This window comes from Musa acuminata, chromosome BXJ2-1 (assembly GCF_036884655.1).
Source record: "Musa acuminata AAA Group cultivar baxijiao chromosome BXJ2-1, Cavendish_Baxijiao_AAA, whole genome shotgun sequence".
In the NCBI taxonomy this organism is placed as follows: domain Eukaryota; kingdom Viridiplantae; phylum Streptophyta; class Magnoliopsida; order Zingiberales; family Musaceae; genus Musa; species Musa acuminata.
Window position 1 is genome coordinate 12,504,966 of NC_088338.1, and position 16,329 is coordinate 12,521,294.

Here is a 16,329-nt window from a genome sequence, read left to right on the forward strand (position 1 = left end):
TAATTTTGGCATATGGGAATGATGACTAAAATTGATAATCTCACATATTAATCAAATTTATAATATTCGATATGAGTATAATAGTATCAAATCTTACGGTATCTTTGAATGTATAGACATGCGAAAACCCTAATCCAGAAGCATAAAGCCGCTTTCTTTGCCGTATCTCTAATGCCTAAAATACACCCACGCATCAACATTCCATCGGAAGACCACCTCGCCCACTCTTTCCGTGGCTGGGAGGTCACACCTAAACGTTAGCCTCTCCCATGCTCTGGGAGGCACGCGGCATCGTCTTATGCGGGTCCCACCTATAATCTGGGATTATCGCGCGGGTACCTCACAGGGTGAGAAGGAACAGGTAGGAGAACACAATGGTTCGTTTCATAAGTTGCACCGTTTCTTCTCCTCTGTGGAAATCCCACACGATTCAAATTAGAGGCGTGCGAGAGAAGCCGATCGATTCCTCTTCCCATCACGGTCTTGTGCTGCGTTCTCGCGTCGCCGATCTCGTCGCTACGCCGCCACCGACGATGTCTAACCTCCCGCAGCCGCACTGCCTCGCCCCTGCCTTCGGCGGAGGCCCCGCCCCTCCGCCCCTGTCGTCCGCCGCCGGGGGCGGGCAGCCCGTGAGGGACCGCAAGATCGCGTCCGCGGAGCAGCTCGTGCTGGATCTCTGCGAACCGGATCTCCGGGAGAACGCGCTGGGGGAGCTTTCCAAGGTATCACGCTCTCGGGTTCTGTTCTTGCGAATTGCTTTTTTTGATCTTGATGTTCCAAGGAGAGTCTTGGAAATTTTAATTACTGTGGATTGTTAGTCGATAATGTAATGGTTGGGGTATAGATGCGTAATACATTAATTCTTTCGGACAGGAAACCCTCTCTGATGTTGTGGCGATGGATATTCTTGTGCTACGGTAGAAAGGTTGAATTTTTAATCGATTAGTTCCTGTAATTAGCTGAAGCTTCTATCTTGAAATTGATTAGTATGCTTTGGTGGATGGTAAAGTTCCCTATGAGCACTGCAATGGGATCTTTTGATCTGGAAAGGAACTATTCTATTCTTTTTCCTTATTTTCTTTTTTTTCTTCTTTTGATGATTGATCTTGAAGTGGTGGTGACCTGAACAAAGATGGGAATTGGGTAGTTTTGTTTGATGTTCCAGGAATCCCAAGGGCCATTCAGCTAGTTGCATGAAGGTTGGATGGTTAGAATAATTAATAGTCATAGAATAATTCGTCACCTATAAATTTGTTGCTGCCGGCCTAGTTCTTTTTTACTATTTGTCTATGGTGAAAATTATAAAAAACTTAATACCTAAATTTTCATTGCAGAAGAGAGAGATATTTCAAGATTTGGCTCCTTTGTTATGGAACGCATATGGGACAATTGCAGCACTCCTCCAAGTTAGTCTTTATGCTGATATAGTTTTCTTAATAGTCTTGACATGCATTAGTTAGAAATATGTGAAACTTGGTGCAGACAACAAGATCAATGTGAATGAAGCAAAAAGAGTTTACCGAATGAAAATGGTTTCTGAAAAGGAAAAACATAAACGAACTTCTGGAAGCCATGTGATCTTTTCGTAGACATTTTCTTTGAAACCTGTGTTTGATTCTTCTGATATGTCAGAGTGGAATAATTATCAACCACGTCAACATCCTCTTCCCCTCACCCACTTTAAACTGTCCAATTCCCAGTCGAGAAATATGCAGATTTAGGTTCAACTTATGGTGAAGAAGAGTTGCACTAGACTGGAGATCACTATCTCAATGTCAAGATTCTACAATCAACGATTGAACTATTGATGACAATTTATTTGTGTTGGATGTATATAGACTGTGTAATGGTTGTTTTGTTGGTTACAGAGAAGGTCTCTTCCTGATTACTATAGTGCAATATACTTTTGTTGATAAGCACTGTCTAAGCTATGTAGTTATTTAGATGTATACTGTATTTCATAATATTGGTATTTTGTATGTATATTCTATTGGAAAAGTTGCTTTGGATGATACTACTGTCCCTTATCTTGATTTTTCTTCCTGCAATATGCATTTCTTTTACAAGTTGGGATTGTTGTGGATTAAATTTACTTGCTAGGTTGGCATCCTGCAAAGTATGTGTTGTTGATATGTGACGTTCTCTGACACAAAAATTCCACCGGTACAAATGACAAGGAAAAGTACAACAGGAATTAAAGAAGATGAAGAAACAAACTAGAAAGCACATTAGGTACAACTCAGGGGTTGCTAGAAGACAACACATGATAGGCACAACCCTCAATGGTTGCATACACAGAAAAAAGAAAAGGATAAAAAGAGAAAAGAAATTAGTACACCATACGGTCAATATATTGTTGATGCCTGTGTATTACTGCTGGTGTGGTAGTGGCACAATTGCCAAGCAGGATGGGCCAATATGTCTAGCATGGCGATCCATGATTATAGTACCTGGCTATTTCAACAAGTTATGATTGATGAACTTACTACTAAAGATATGCAGCTAGCTAGTTGGAAAAGAGCCACATTGTTAATATATACAGGTTTCTGACTTCTGCTCATGATTTGATATTTGCAGGAGATAGTTTCTATATACCCTTTTCTTTCACCTCCAACTTTATCACCAGGTGCATCAAATAGAGTCTGCAATGCTCTTGCCCTTCTTCAGGTAATTCTTCAGTTCACTGGAACCTTTTTTTTTTATTTCTTATAGTACCTTTTCACTGTTTTATAAGGTTTTAGTCTTTAGTTATTTACCTTGTCTCTTAATAATTAAGAAGTTGATGACCAGTCTTCTATATTCTTGCATTTTATTCATTTTTGTTTGTCAAGTGCAAATTCAACTGGTCATTGTCCTACTTTTGGTCTGTGAAAATTGACATTTTACTCATTATGAATCATCATCATCTGTTTTGTCTTGTCATTTTGACACTGTACTTCTGAGCTACAGCTACTTAGTGATGAGAATCCTCTTCTTTTTCTTTTGGTTTAAACTTTCATTTCCAAGTTAACTTGAAGGAAAGATCATTATGGAGTTGAAAAGGAAAAAAAAGATAGTTATTGACATTGTTGATCTCTTAGAACTAAATGATCCTTCGATTTGCAATGACAACCTGAAAGTAATAAATTAGACATGACTGTTAGTGATTGTGTAATTTGGTTGAAGTATGTGGGAATTGGAAACTTTGAACAAATGAATTGAGACTTAAAAAGTGAGATTCTAGGTATAGATCCTCTCATATCTTACTTGAAACTTTAATAGTCCAGTTAGATTTCAACCAATTATCTGAATCTGTAAGATTTTGGTGAGATATCAACTAGTGATGTGGACCAGGATAGTTACTTATGAGTTGAAGCTAAAAGCTACTCTATTGTTTGGATAGGTTCAGGTCTGTCTATGTTGCAATGTACATGGTCTGACTGGATCATAATGGATAGACAAATGGGTATACAGTTATAAGATGTAAGATCAGGTGTCTTGCACAAAAAAAGAACTTTGCCAAAGTTGGTTTTATTTTCTTCCAGTTTCAAGACCCAAGATGAATCTCAAGATTACTATCATTTTTGTTAGTATTGGCTCTAACCTGATTGGTTGAAGACATGGTAGTCTTCAGGACCTCTTCTTCTTTTTTACTGGTTCTACTGTTCAAGTTGATGGAAAATTATCCAAATCCTCTTCAAGCTAGAAAACTCATACTCATAGTAAAATAATTAGAAAAATTGCTTATCCATAGTCATCTTAGTTAAACATTTTGAAGTAGCATTAATGAGCAAGCTATCTTTAGTCAAGAACATGGCAACTCATGTCTTATAAACCGAGTTTTTCTACAGATACCATATTGTGCTAAAGGTCTATTCTAGTGGCTGTCTTGTAAATCAGGAAGGAAGTCTCCCTTTTTTGTTCTTATATACATTGAACTAACGGAATGCAAAATTGATCAACTTCTAGTTCATCTCTGCAGGATGGAATATGTTGCTTTTGAGTGGAGTTTGTATGTTGGTCATGGAGATCCTAATTTTCATATGTTGAAAACTTGAATTATGATTCCATTGAGTTGGTTTGATGGTTTATTAGTACTTGTGTATAAATTTACAGTGTTTGGTAGATACCATGATTCTTAAAGTGACAGTTGATATCAACAAGTCTGCAGTTTCCAATAAATGCTATTTTTTTTATCGTTTCAATAAACTCATTTTGGCTATTGTAAATAAAGGGTGACTCATACAATTTTATCTATTTCAAGTTGTTCCTCAAGGTTCTGCAGACACTTATATGGATGTCATTTTAATTTGGCTTGCTTTGTTTCAATATTTTAATGCCATGGGGTTTCTCTTTCTGCAGTGTGTAGCATCACATCCTGATACACGAATTCTTTTCCTAAATGGTAATTATCTTTCATGTTTATTTCTTTAAGGGTTGATTATTAGTTCATTCGAGCATTCATTGCCGTCTTCATCTAGAAAATACCTCTCTTTGTGGTACTCAAGTACATGCAGCAGAGCTGTGGGCTGTTCAAGAAGGGTTACGAGTAGCTCAAAGTAATGGATTCTCTAATATCTGGGTCAAAACAGACTCTCCTGATCGTAAACATTTTGAACAAAGAGATGGAATGCCCTTGGTCCATCCAAAACATTTTGTCAGATGTATTGTTTTTTTCAGCTAATATGAATGTCGTTAGCTGGTCTTAGATTCCTAGAAGCTCCAACATCTGGCTCACTAATTAGCCTTTTATGCCAAATCTAACAGGTTATCTTTGACTTGGATTGGCCAGACCCTTAATGACCTGCATTCCATTCCCCCTTTTGTATACACTAAACACTATTTTGCAGTTAATTTAAGTCATTTTTTTAAAAAAAAGTTACATTTGCTGCAGTAATGGTTGTATGCATTTAAGGTTTTTGCTAGTTCTTTATTATCCAATTATTGTGCATAATATGTGCACTCCAAGCAGGTTATCCTTTTATGTGGTATAGCATGTACAAAATCGATAGGTTCTGGTTGCTACTAGTGTCCTAGTGGCACTATTAACTTACGATTCACTATTACATATTTTTAAGTTTTCAGTCAAGGTTTCTACTTCATAATTATACTGGCAATACCAATGGAGGATTGATTTGGTGCCAGTCTGAGCTCCAACCAATACTAGTACCCGAAATTGCTAATGTTGAGAGGAAGTATACAATGGAATGATACGTAACTACTTAGGAAAAATGTAGGGTATTTATAAGAGAAACTGGATCATCATTTAAAAAATACAAGGTGCAAATTGACATCTTCTCTTTGAAATATGTAAAATCCTCCCTTTTTGGGCCAACAAAGAAAAGTAAAAAAAAATTATATCACTCATAAAGATTGTGGTGGGAAATATTTGAAAATGTGCAATAATTTTCATCTCAACTTCGATTCTTTTCTTTATTACCATGAATGTTCAGGTGGAATTTATGAAAGCAATTAAAGGTCAAGTAGTGTTATGTTTTTCATTAATTGCTTGTAAGTGTTGCAGTGAGATTGAACAATAAAGGAGCTCATTATTTAGTGTGAATTGACTGGGAAAGAAACAGGTGATTTTGTTTTCTGTTGTAATAGTCATAGAGGACACTCCAATAGGAGGTAGAGGACTGTGTACTTTGCCAGATTACCTTACAAGTTAATATATCATTCATTGGATTTTAGGATGTTTAAGTCATTAGAATCACCATGTCCACTAATTGTTAGTTGGCTGTTGTATAGTTGAGGATGATGGAGTTATATATAAGGTGGCAAGTCATAACAAGTCTTGATCAAGCTACTTTGACAAAAGATAAAAATGGACTATTTGTAGGGTCGGCTACGTAGATCTTTTACCATCATTGAGATGTGTCAAAAGTCAAAAATTGACTATTTATAGGAACTCAAATTTTAGAGTAATATTTTTAAATTTTTTCATCAAAATCTTGGCGAAAGAATGGTATAGAACTTTATAATACCAGCTCTAGCATTCCTTTCCAAATTTCTTGCATGTTTGCATATCATGGTTTACACCCTAGTTATGTGTTGGCTTTATGGCTCTTATGGTTTTACCCTCTTTTTGCAGCACACATCCCTTTGTATTTGTATCCCTTTTTGAATACCACTAGTAAGACAAAGCCATTTGAGTATTTAAGATTGACCAGCCTGGGGGTTATTGGCGCCCTTGTAAAGGTACCTTCTTTTTTTGTTTCTTTCCGACATCTACAAATACAGTTTTTTGATTTATTCATATATCTAATAGTAGTTTGAAATCATATGTTAAAGTAGAAATAAAATTGTCACCTATGTAGGTATTGGACTAGTACTACTAACTTGTTTACCTTTTCTAATCAAACTCATTTATGCTTTTAAGGAAAAAAGGCTGCGAAACCTGGATCTGAACCTTACAGTTTGAGTTTATATTGTAATCGTCAGTTTTTCTTAGTATATTGGTCATTCCTTTAAATAATTGCTAAATTATTCACCATATATTTTCTGTTCTTCCATGATATGACTGTCACAATATTTGCATGAGACAAATAGTGGAAGCATATTAATATTAAAAGATGAATTTAAGCTAATCTTAGCATTGATAGTTGATTTTGATAGCTTATCCTTATACTGAAAACCAACAATCTCTTTTAGATCACAAAACAAATTCTTTTGGTGTCCTATCATTGGTTTTTGACCGAACCTTTGATATATTGGTAGTAATAGAGAATGCTGAAATATTCATGGCCTCTATCCTGCTCCATTTGGAGCCTCAATTTTTTTGTTCTCTTCTTAAATTACTCAATTGCCATTTCTAGTTTTGTTAATTATTGACTTGCATATTTAACCTTTCGTGAAATTTTATGATTTTTCTTTGTGGTAAATAAACCTATATGCATATTTTGTTTTCTCTATACTTTCAAGGATTGAATTAAAGAGCGCACAGTTGAAGTTCTGTGCTGAGCTGTGCTTTGTCAGTGATAATTATTTTATACCATGACTAGGCCAATTTTTGGTCTTTTGAGGTCAGCACAGGAGACACCCTGGTGTGTGTCATGCTGACCACACACCGAAACCCCTCTGCCACTATCTAAAGGCTGCATATTTCCTTGCATTATGTTGATGGTTAAGATTGCATTAAGGAGCTCATGTATTTAAGAGTTGTAACATATGTTGAAGCAAGCCTACAACTTATCTAGTGCAGATCACTTGAATGTGAATTGATATTTCGGTTATTTACGGAATTATCTGTTGTCTAGCTGATAATTTCCCCATCCTTCCAATGACTGCAATATGTTAGCCATCTTATTCCTTTTCAGGTTGATGACACGGAGGTAATTAGTTTTCTTCTTCAAACAGAAATAATTCCTTTGTGCCTGCGCACGATGGAGATGGGTAGTGAACTTTCAAAGACGGTATGTTTTGGAGTTACTAGTTATTCATTGTAGAAACAGTTAAATTGTCATCATTAATTTGAGATTATGTTTAGCTCATTAATCTACAAATCAAATCTGCTCTATGAGTTTTTGTTACCATATTGTGTATACAGATCATAGACTGCCATCTCACCTAGACCGGTACTAAACAAGCAGTATGTACTGGTTCGAGTGTGAATCGGTATGCGGACCACCCCATTTTGACATGAGCCCTGTTGACGTGAGCCCTCTTCTCTGTATGCACAGAGCCTATTGTTGCTCTTCGCAGTTGATCGCCTGTTGTGTGACATTCTCTTCTTCTCCTCCTCTTCTTCCTTCTCCTTTTCCGCCATTGCTTTCTCTTCTTCCTGCCTCTTCCTCCTTTCTCCTTTTCTTGCACGACATAATTTTCTTTCTTCTTCCTTCCTCCGCCACCATTTGATTCTTTCTCTTCTTCCTTTTTGAATCTTCTTTACATGTACCATGTATCGGTACTGATCATTACACACTGGTCCGACCAAGGACCGATGTGCCTAGTCGGTACGAGATTATAAACCTTGATACCAATATCTAATATAAACTTTATAAAGTTGATGTTTGGATAGAAAAATAAAATTATGTAGTTTCAAGATGATGTGACATAAATATTGTCACACTAATTCAAACAATCATCTAGATACCGGTGGATTATTTACAATTAATGAAATGAGATCAACAAATGAAATGTCTTAAGATTTTTTTAATTATGCCGGCCTATATTGTATTGTGACCATGAAATGAAGAACTTATTCGAAATCATTTCATACTGATCAGTATCTACAAATGTCGGTTTGGGCATGAACCGAGATGCAAACTGCCTCTTTTTCAGTAGTCTGGCTCCCTTTTGTATCTTGCATATATGTTTCCTGCCTATTCTTACACGTTGATGTGCGAGTTTTCGGGAGTCACTTGTCATACTAAGGGATCAGCGTGACTCTTCGGGAGTCAGTTGTCATACCAAGGGCTTAGCCCTCACCACTCGTAGTCGCTTGTCGAGTTGTCCACTGGACCAGTACATCTTTGTCTCCTTCTGCGCTTCGCTTCTCTTACTCGTCCCTTCTTCCTTCCTCCATCTTCCCTCCCTTCCCCCCAAACTAGAATATATCATGTGTCAATATACCAGCATGGATTGGACTCGTAATAGCATGGTCCTCTATGGATTTGTTACCTGAAATTGAATTCCTTGATTATGCCCAACTAAATTATATATAAACAAGTATGTATCCCATAATATGAACCATAGTAAGAAAGTGACATATTACAAATTCTCTCTTATGGATTCTTTGATGGTGTATGTTTTCCATCTGTGAGAATGATTTGTGATAGAATACATTTTGTTATCTTAACAACATGTGCAATTTGACTAGGATGCTTTATTTTTTATCATAGTTGATCCTATCCTATTTACCGTCTGCATTTGCTTTTTCACTCTCCTTTCCAAATGTTTTCATTCTTTTATAAACCTAAGCTGGATTCATGTATGTAATCCTATATTGTCATGATCCGACTTGATGAAATAATTAGCATGTTAATTTGGTTGAGGTCAAACCATTGACCAAAATACTTAAGCTAAAGTTAACAATAGTAAACCCATCAAACCCTTTAACATTATTTTAAATCTTAACCTACTTCTGATGTGGGAATAAACTAGGGTGTTACAATCTCCAACTTACGTGCTTGACATTCTCGCCAAGGCCCAACATAGCGCAAAATCTGACCCTAGTATAGTGCACGTGAGACGTGACCCAATGGTGGCTCCACATCATGATGTACCCTTTGACTTTGCCTATGGGTAGTCGTTTCCTACTCGAGTCCCTCACCATGCCTCCATACTAAGTCAGATTTGATACCAATTTTCATAATCCAACTCGATAGAATAATTGACCTCTTAGCTTCATTAAGATCAAACCACTGATCAAAATGCTTATTAAAGTTAACAATAGTATACCCACCCTTATACACATTCTAAGTCTTAGCCCACTTTTGATGCGGGACTAAATTTGGGTGTTACATGTATCCACAAATAAAAGTAAGGAATTAAATTCTGTAGGAAATGTACAATGCTTATAGGAGCTTGAGTGTCAATTATTTTCTTATAATTATGAAGCTCATCATAATTTGATTGATTGATTTATATTTTTTCTACGTGTTGGAAGAGGATGTTAATTTCAAAGAAAATAAGAACAAACAATTTTTCTTTCATGTTTTAAAATGGCTTGGTTTTACTGAAACCTAGATCTTGTGGATTTTTTAAAGAGTGTAGCAAGTCCCTAGCAAAAATAGTTGTTACTTTCTTTTTTTGATAGTTTATCGCAAGGTCTTGGGTTTGAATCCTGCCTTTGCAAAAACAATAAAAACTCCTTTTTCCTTTTTAAGGGTAGGAGTAGATTTCAGGAGTTAGATCACTAATTTCACCAGGCATATCACCTACTGAGCGATAAGGGAGGCCACCTAAACGATCTTGGCAAAGATGGAAAAAATGAACTGATAAGCCAAATAGTTTAGAGTATACACGTTTTTGGCAGTTGAAATATATGGAGTACAGCATATTTATTACATCTATCCGACATGTCTTAAGTTATCAGGGTCATAATATAAAATCATCATTAACAAAATGTTGACACCATACTAGCATGGAAAGGTGTAGTCAGGCATGTGCTTGGCAATCTGATCAGCTGGTTTCTGTAGTACATATACGGCTTTGTCCAGGGACATGTTTACCTAATGGTTTTTGCTTGATATTATTTATATTTTTCAGTTTTAGTTGCAAGATTCTCAATAAGCAGTTGGCAACTTGTAATATGTTCTTATAAGTGAAATAATTATTCAATTTTTCATGCAAGTTTATCAGCTTGATCTTTGTAGGTTGCGACCTTTATTGTTCAAAAGATATTGTTGGATGATGTTGGGCTTCGGTACATTTGTGCTACCGCAGAACGTTTTTATGCTGTAGGTCAAGTGCTTGGATCCATGGTCACATCACTTGCTGAACAGCCATCTGCGAGACTGCTGAAGCATATAATTCGTTGTTACTTAAGGCTTTCGGAGCACCCAAGGTATGCATTTCATAGACTTATATTTATTTTGTAGGAAAAGGGGGTTTCGATGTCCAAATTTGATATCTCGACATATAAATGCTAACATCTTTTTAAATAAGGGTCTGAAGCATCTTGTTGTAGAGATGTGCTAATGCAGATCCAGAGTTCCATATCCATCCTATATTTTGTCTAAAATAAAACACAGGATATATAACTTTCATGAGTCTAATACAAAATAAGACCTGTGAATTAACAAATTCATTCTGATGGAATGCTTGAGAAAAACCTCAGTTTTGCTGAAGCCATGCTGGCCTTGCATTAATATTCGGCGGCATCTGAAGACCACTGAAGGTCTTCATGATTTTATAGACACCTCCCAGAAACCATTCTAATTATATTCTTGCACAATTGCAGGGCATGTGGAAGTTTGAACAACTGTCTTCCCAATATGCTAAAAGACGGATCTTTTAACAATTATATTGTAAGTTTGGTGCTGCCATGTTACATAGTTACACTGACTTGTTTGGCCATCCTAGCTCTCTGTGTATATGAAAATTGGAGTTGTTTGCCCATTGTAGCTTTTTGTGTATATGAAAATTGGAGTTGTTTGGCCATTGTAGCTTTTTGTGTATATGAAGATTTCTTCAATCATATTTTTACTGTATGCCATTGAATTGCAACTTCTCCTAGTTCATCTGAACATTTTCAACCTCACTAGAATGTTTGCAATATTGTCTAACATGGTATGGTATGTGCAATATTTACCAATCCGATAAGCTTATCGAGGACCATGGTAAACTAGATGGTGTGCCTGATACAGGGCCTGTATTGCTCGGTAGGCTCGTCACAGGATCTGTACCACCTGGTTTAGTGCTTATATCAAGTCAATTTCCTTTTTTTTGTGCTTTTCATTCATTTTTTTAGATTTTCTTTGAAACTCGGTATACCCCCATAACGAGTGTCCATTACACGAAATGCAAACCTTGATGTGATCAAGTTTTACCTTTTACTCAAAATATAGAACCTGTAATGCAGACTATGTTTGTTGCATATGAGCTTTGTGTATTTGATTCCTTTTCTTATCTGGTTAGCTCTCTAATTATATGGTTCCTACTCTACAGTCTACAGCACCATACTTTTTCATTCCTTAAAACATCATGTTGGTTTTTAAAATTTTCCATCAATTTGCATTTCAACCCAAATGAAAGTAGTATCAAAGCAACATTGCCTGGTTTGAATTTTTCTGCAGGATGATCCTACAACTCGGCACTGGCTGCAGCAGCTACTACACAATGTTGGTGGCATAAATCGGGTAGCCAATCTTCAGGGTGGACTCGATCATATTATCGGAAGTTAGGGATTCTTGTGCTCATCAAGTAATGTATCAGTCTTTATCTCAGTTCATTTTGGTCACTTTATCACCTGTTGTTTGAGGTGGAAAAAGACCTGTTCTATTTTGTGAAAAACACCATGATTAGAAATAACAAAGAGGAACTGTCACGTTGTTTTCCCTCCCATCACCTAATGGCAGTGTAATGCAGTGCGCAAGCCATCTGCTAGCAGTGTCATATTGGCTGTTTTCCTCATCCAATGTTCCTAACTTTATACATAAACCTACTTGGTGTCATATTGGTTTACGAAATGAGAAGTTGTATCCACAAATATTGAGATCAAATAGTGAAATCTGATTCTTTTGTTCAGTTTGCTGTTGAGGTCCTCATGAAAGGCCTCTTTTGACTTTTGTGATGGAAAATTGTAAATTGGATTAGTAGTCATCATGAGGAACTAATTACAAATTATGTTCTGTAATTAGTTACAGATGCCAAACAGTCACATGCATGAGATAATGCTAATTGCATGTAAACCAACCATAACAGGGGATTAAAGTGTGACCCAACCACTCAATGTGCACTAGTCCCCCAGAGTTCACCATCTCAAGTGTCATCTCTAAAATCAATTTCAAACCCATCTCGACGGAGTCACTCTTCGTGATCGAATTCAGGAGCAAAGATAACTTTAAAAAGTATGAGAAATTAGACATAGGAAGCATGAAAAGAAGAGGCCAGAACTAATCGAAAAAGGAAAATAATAAAACAGAAGTTATGTGCAAGTATAAGTATACGAACTCGATATGAGTATGACAAACTTCCACAAGAAAATGATAGAGCATATCCCGAATGAATGATGAAGAATGCAAATTGAAATGACATACATTATGTACTCAGCTAAAATTAAGATTAACCATATTGTTTAAAACAACTTCCAAAATTATGTACTCAACAAGTTACAAGGAGGAACTTCCTGTCGCTAGGCCTTGAGCTTTCCGCATGAGTTCATGTTACGCTTACTGTGCCAAATGCCAGTGTGCTCTCCATTCAGCTGATTCCTTTTTGCTGCAACAGAGCACTGATCGGACCGTGCACCATTGCCACCCATCTTAATGTGAGCCTTGCGCCGCCTCATCCGGTTCTCCAGCCTCACGCTTCTAAGGGCTTCGACCCTCTTTGCAATCTCCAGTGCCTGCGAGAAATTCCAGATCCTCACAATGCCTTCCTCACCACCACATACGATCCTATCTGCGCCAATGTCCACAGAGAAAAGATTGCAACCGAAGCCATGTAGCATCCTTCGAGGTGCTTCCACTGCATCTGAAGCAGAGAACCTGGTCTTAGAATGCTGCCTTGGAGACTGAGATCGACCAGACTTTAACAGCTTCCTCACATCAATCAGAGCAACCCTACCATCGCTTGAAGATGACACAACCCATGGAAACTCAAAAGAAAGTGAATGAACAGCGCCCGTATGAGGAACCCAAGTTGCAGATGGTTTGACATCTTCAACATTACAGTTGTGACCAATCTCGAACATGTGAATTGCACCATCTTCTCCTCCAGTAAATAGAAGATCTCCCAAACGGCTGCGAGTCAAAGAGTATGCATTGCCCACATGGGAATTATGGATAACAGTCCTCAGGCATCCACTATCAGTGTCCCAAACATAAGCATCTCTACCAGCCGTGCTAGCGACGGTGCCATGTCGAGGAGCAAGAGACCACACCCAATCTTCATGCCTCAATATCTTCAAGCACTTACAATGAGCTCGGTCCCATACACGAACACTCATGTCCCATGAACCACTATAAATTCTGGTCGAATCCAATGCGAGGCAAGTCACTGGACCTTCATGGCCCCAAAGGCGGAAGCTGGGGTTGTGGTTCAGGGAAAAACCGGCAATGTCAAACAGGTGCGGATGCCCTTTGATTGCTCTCCAGCACTGCAGAAATGCATCCGTTCCCCCGGCTACCAACAGCTCCGAATCAGCTGCGATAGCTCGAATCGTGCAGCCAAGAGGGCGAGACACTGCGACCGACAAGCCTTCTTCCATGTCCCACATACGGATGACAGAGTCATACCCTCCGGTGAAGATAAGTTTAGCTGTCTGCAGAAGAAATACGGCTCGAACAGCTTCAGTGTGGCCATGGAGGACATCTATGCTGAACCTCCCCATGAACGATTTGCTTCTGAACTCCCTTTCCACGAACAACTCCTTCCAGAACCTCTGGTCCCGAAAGCCAGGTCCAGCAGGAACGTCCACCCCCGGCGGGGAGCCCCACCTCTCGCAATAGAAACCCTTCCACCCACAATGGTCAGACGCAATGCTATTGAGCAGAGGAGAGACGCAGGACACAACGCCGAGCTCATCGGCATCGAGACGCTGAAGAATCTCAGAGAGCAAGGTCGCAGGAAGGTCGGTAAAGGATCGGAGTTGGCCATTAGGACTCGAATTATCAGCTGTTGCGCTTCCAAACTTGGAGTCACCTTTCTTCGGTGTAACCAAGGAGCTGGATTTCTTGCTGCACTTTGGTCTTGAAGCAGCACAAGAAGCCTGGGACGTGACGCCAGCCAAAGGGGCTTCGTCGTCCCAAGGACTAGCGACGAGCTTCTTTGGCGAAGATTCCTCTCTCGCTCGCCATTCCAAGGCCATAAAAGAGTCGAGCTTGGAACTAAATTCCCCTTAAACAGACTCCCTTACGGCCCACAACCAATGTAGAATCCCCAAAGATGCCATTTTTATCGAGTATTGATCAGCCAAAACCTAAATTACCAAAGGAAGGAAGACGGATACGGCAGGTCCCTTCTCGAGGACGAATGTGAACCTAATCGAAACAGAAACAACCTAAAACCAGAATGAAGCTCCTACCCCCTGATCCAAGCTCCGAACTAACCCTACCTGAGTTCCACGGGGATGGAAAGCGCCAGACTTGCAGGTAACTGGAACGTGGGGTGATGAGAGGAAGGTACCTCGAAATCCGAAGCCACGATCCCAACTCGGGAAAGAACCCTAGCGGAACTTGTCGGTCGGATTCGACCCCGCACGGTCAAAGGCGGAACCATACTTACTGTGGTGATCGTTTCCGATACGTAAAGCCTCGGCCGCCACCGCCGACTACGAACCGACAACTACTCTTTAGGGTAAAATGAAATCTCAGCCGTCGGTTTCTCGTTTCGTCTACGATGGCGTCTGCGGCTGGATCGCGTCATGAACCGGACCGGTCTTCATTTCGGCCCGGTTCATAATTGAGCTTTATTTAGTTTAAATTCTCACTAATTTTAATGATCAATCTTATCATATATTTATTATTGAAGATTGTCAATAAAAAAGAATGAGACATCACCCAATTAAATTGTAATGTTTGCTTTGTATCACCCAAAATTGTGAGAAATTTATCCATAAATACCTATAATTTGATAGGTCATTTCTCATGAAGTTTTTTAGATTAAAATACCTTTTTTTATCATAAAAAGAATATGTTTCCCATAGAATTCTTAACTAAATCATTATAATATTAAGTGATACGATCATTATTTTTTATTAATCGATACTCGAAATATGAAATCTAATCGGTATTTATTTGGACATGCCATGTCAACATAACTACAATATGAAATATATTTTTTTATAACATATTTTCCTTTTTATCATCCTAAACTCATAAAATAAAATTGAAGTTCTTATAACGTTTGTGAACATTTTTTGGCACTCAACCAATAACTCAATACCGACTCGAATAGGTGAAGTCTTTTATAGAAAACATACCGCAACAAATTAATGAGATATGAGATGTGATCGTAGATGGAAGTGGAATAATACTATTGCTTCCCACACTTAAGTTAGTCTCATCTTCTCATCATCATCAAATGTGTCGGGTTGCAGCTTTGAGTAGACTATTGTGTATGCAACTAAAATGGCAAGTAGGTTGCCGGAAAAGTGCATATTTGATTTTGATGGCATCAACTTGGTGTTTAAAAATATAAAAGTCCAATAGCCTATTGTCTAATTTTTTTAATCTATTTATTTTAGTTTTTATAGAAAAAATATAAAATTCTATTGCTGCCTATGGGTGGAGTAGGGTTAGAAATGAGAGGCGAAAAAAATTACTATTTCAAGTCATTTCGGTGTCTAAAATTATCAATACTATTCGCATAGTACTTCTAACAATCATGATTTGTTTAGATATTTATGAATCTTGAATTTTGATGATGAAATCAATTGATGAAGTTATGATATAATATACTTTTTGAGTGATGCATGACTAATTTCGATCATGAAAGGTAATTCGATTAAAGCAGGAAGAATCGGACATGGGCTGAAATAAACATGTCAGAGATCGTGCTAATCTAACGGTTCATCGATTCTAAACCAAAATAAAATTTTTGATTTTTCAAAATCAACTAGGCCTTGATGCTTGAATGGTTCAATTATGATTTTTAATTTTTGAGAATCGAAACCGAGGATTTCGATTCCGATTCAAACTGGGTTCGTGTTTTAAATATATAACTATATATATATATATATGT

At 37.8% G+C, this 16,329-nt stretch overlaps 2 protein-coding genes across 7 annotated transcripts; one reads left to right on the forward strand and one right to left on the reverse strand.

The window, feature by feature from the left end:
• Nucleotides 1–392: 392 nt before the first annotated feature.
• On the forward strand, nucleotides 393–11,981 carry LOC103998206 (uncharacterized). 6 transcript variants are annotated; one of them, XM_065093510.1, is made up of 10 exons: nucleotides 393–722; nucleotides 874–925; nucleotides 1,335–1,406; nucleotides 2,578–2,667; nucleotides 4,342–4,384; nucleotides 6,074–6,180; nucleotides 7,299–7,394; nucleotides 10,299–10,489; nucleotides 10,886–10,952; nucleotides 11,721–11,981. In XM_065093510.1, exons 2-10 carry the CDS (start codon nucleotides 887–889, stop codon nucleotides 11,826–11,828), a joined length of 813 nt encoding a protein of 270 aa, XP_064949582.1. In that variant the 5' UTR covers nucleotides 393–722; nucleotides 874–886; the 3' UTR covers nucleotides 11,829–11,981. The 6 variants fall into 6 exon arrangements, with proteins under 6 accessions (XP_064949582.1, XP_064949581.1, XP_009417900.1 ...); XM_009419625.3 differs by lacking the exon at nucleotides 874–925 and having other exon boundaries at nucleotides 394–722; nucleotides 1,338–1,406; XM_009419619.3 differs by lacking the exon at nucleotides 874–925 and having other exon boundaries at nucleotides 398–722.
• A 688-nt stretch (nucleotides 11,982–12,669) lies between these two features.
• LOC135598965 (F-box/WD-40 repeat-containing protein At5g21040-like) lies at nucleotides 12,670–14,885 on the reverse strand. Its single transcript, XM_065093513.1, has one exon. It carries the CDS (start codon nucleotides 14,453–14,455, stop codon nucleotides 12,779–12,781), a length of 1,677 nt encoding a protein of 558 aa, XP_064949585.1. The 5' UTR covers nucleotides 14,456–14,885; the 3' UTR covers nucleotides 12,670–12,778.
• Between the last annotated feature and the right edge of the window lie 1,444 nt (nucleotides 14,886–16,329).

Coding starts and splice junctions, on each gene's coding strand:
- LOC103998206 (XM_009419619.3), top strand. CDS start 534: ATGTCTAACCTCCCGCAGCCGCACTGCCTCGCCCCTGCCTTCGGCGGA. Junction 2,668..4,341: donor ATGCTCTTGCCCTTCTTCAG/GTAATTCTTCAG, acceptor CTCTTTCTGCAG/TGTGTAGCATCACATCCTGA. Junction 6,181..7,298: donor TTATTGGCGCCCTTGTAAAG/GTACCTTCTTTT, acceptor ATTCCTTTTCAG/GTTGATGACACGGAGGTAAT.
- LOC135598965 (XM_065093513.1), bottom strand. CDS start 14,455: ATGGCCTTGGAATGGCGAGCGAGAGAGGAATCTTCGCCAAAGAAGCTC.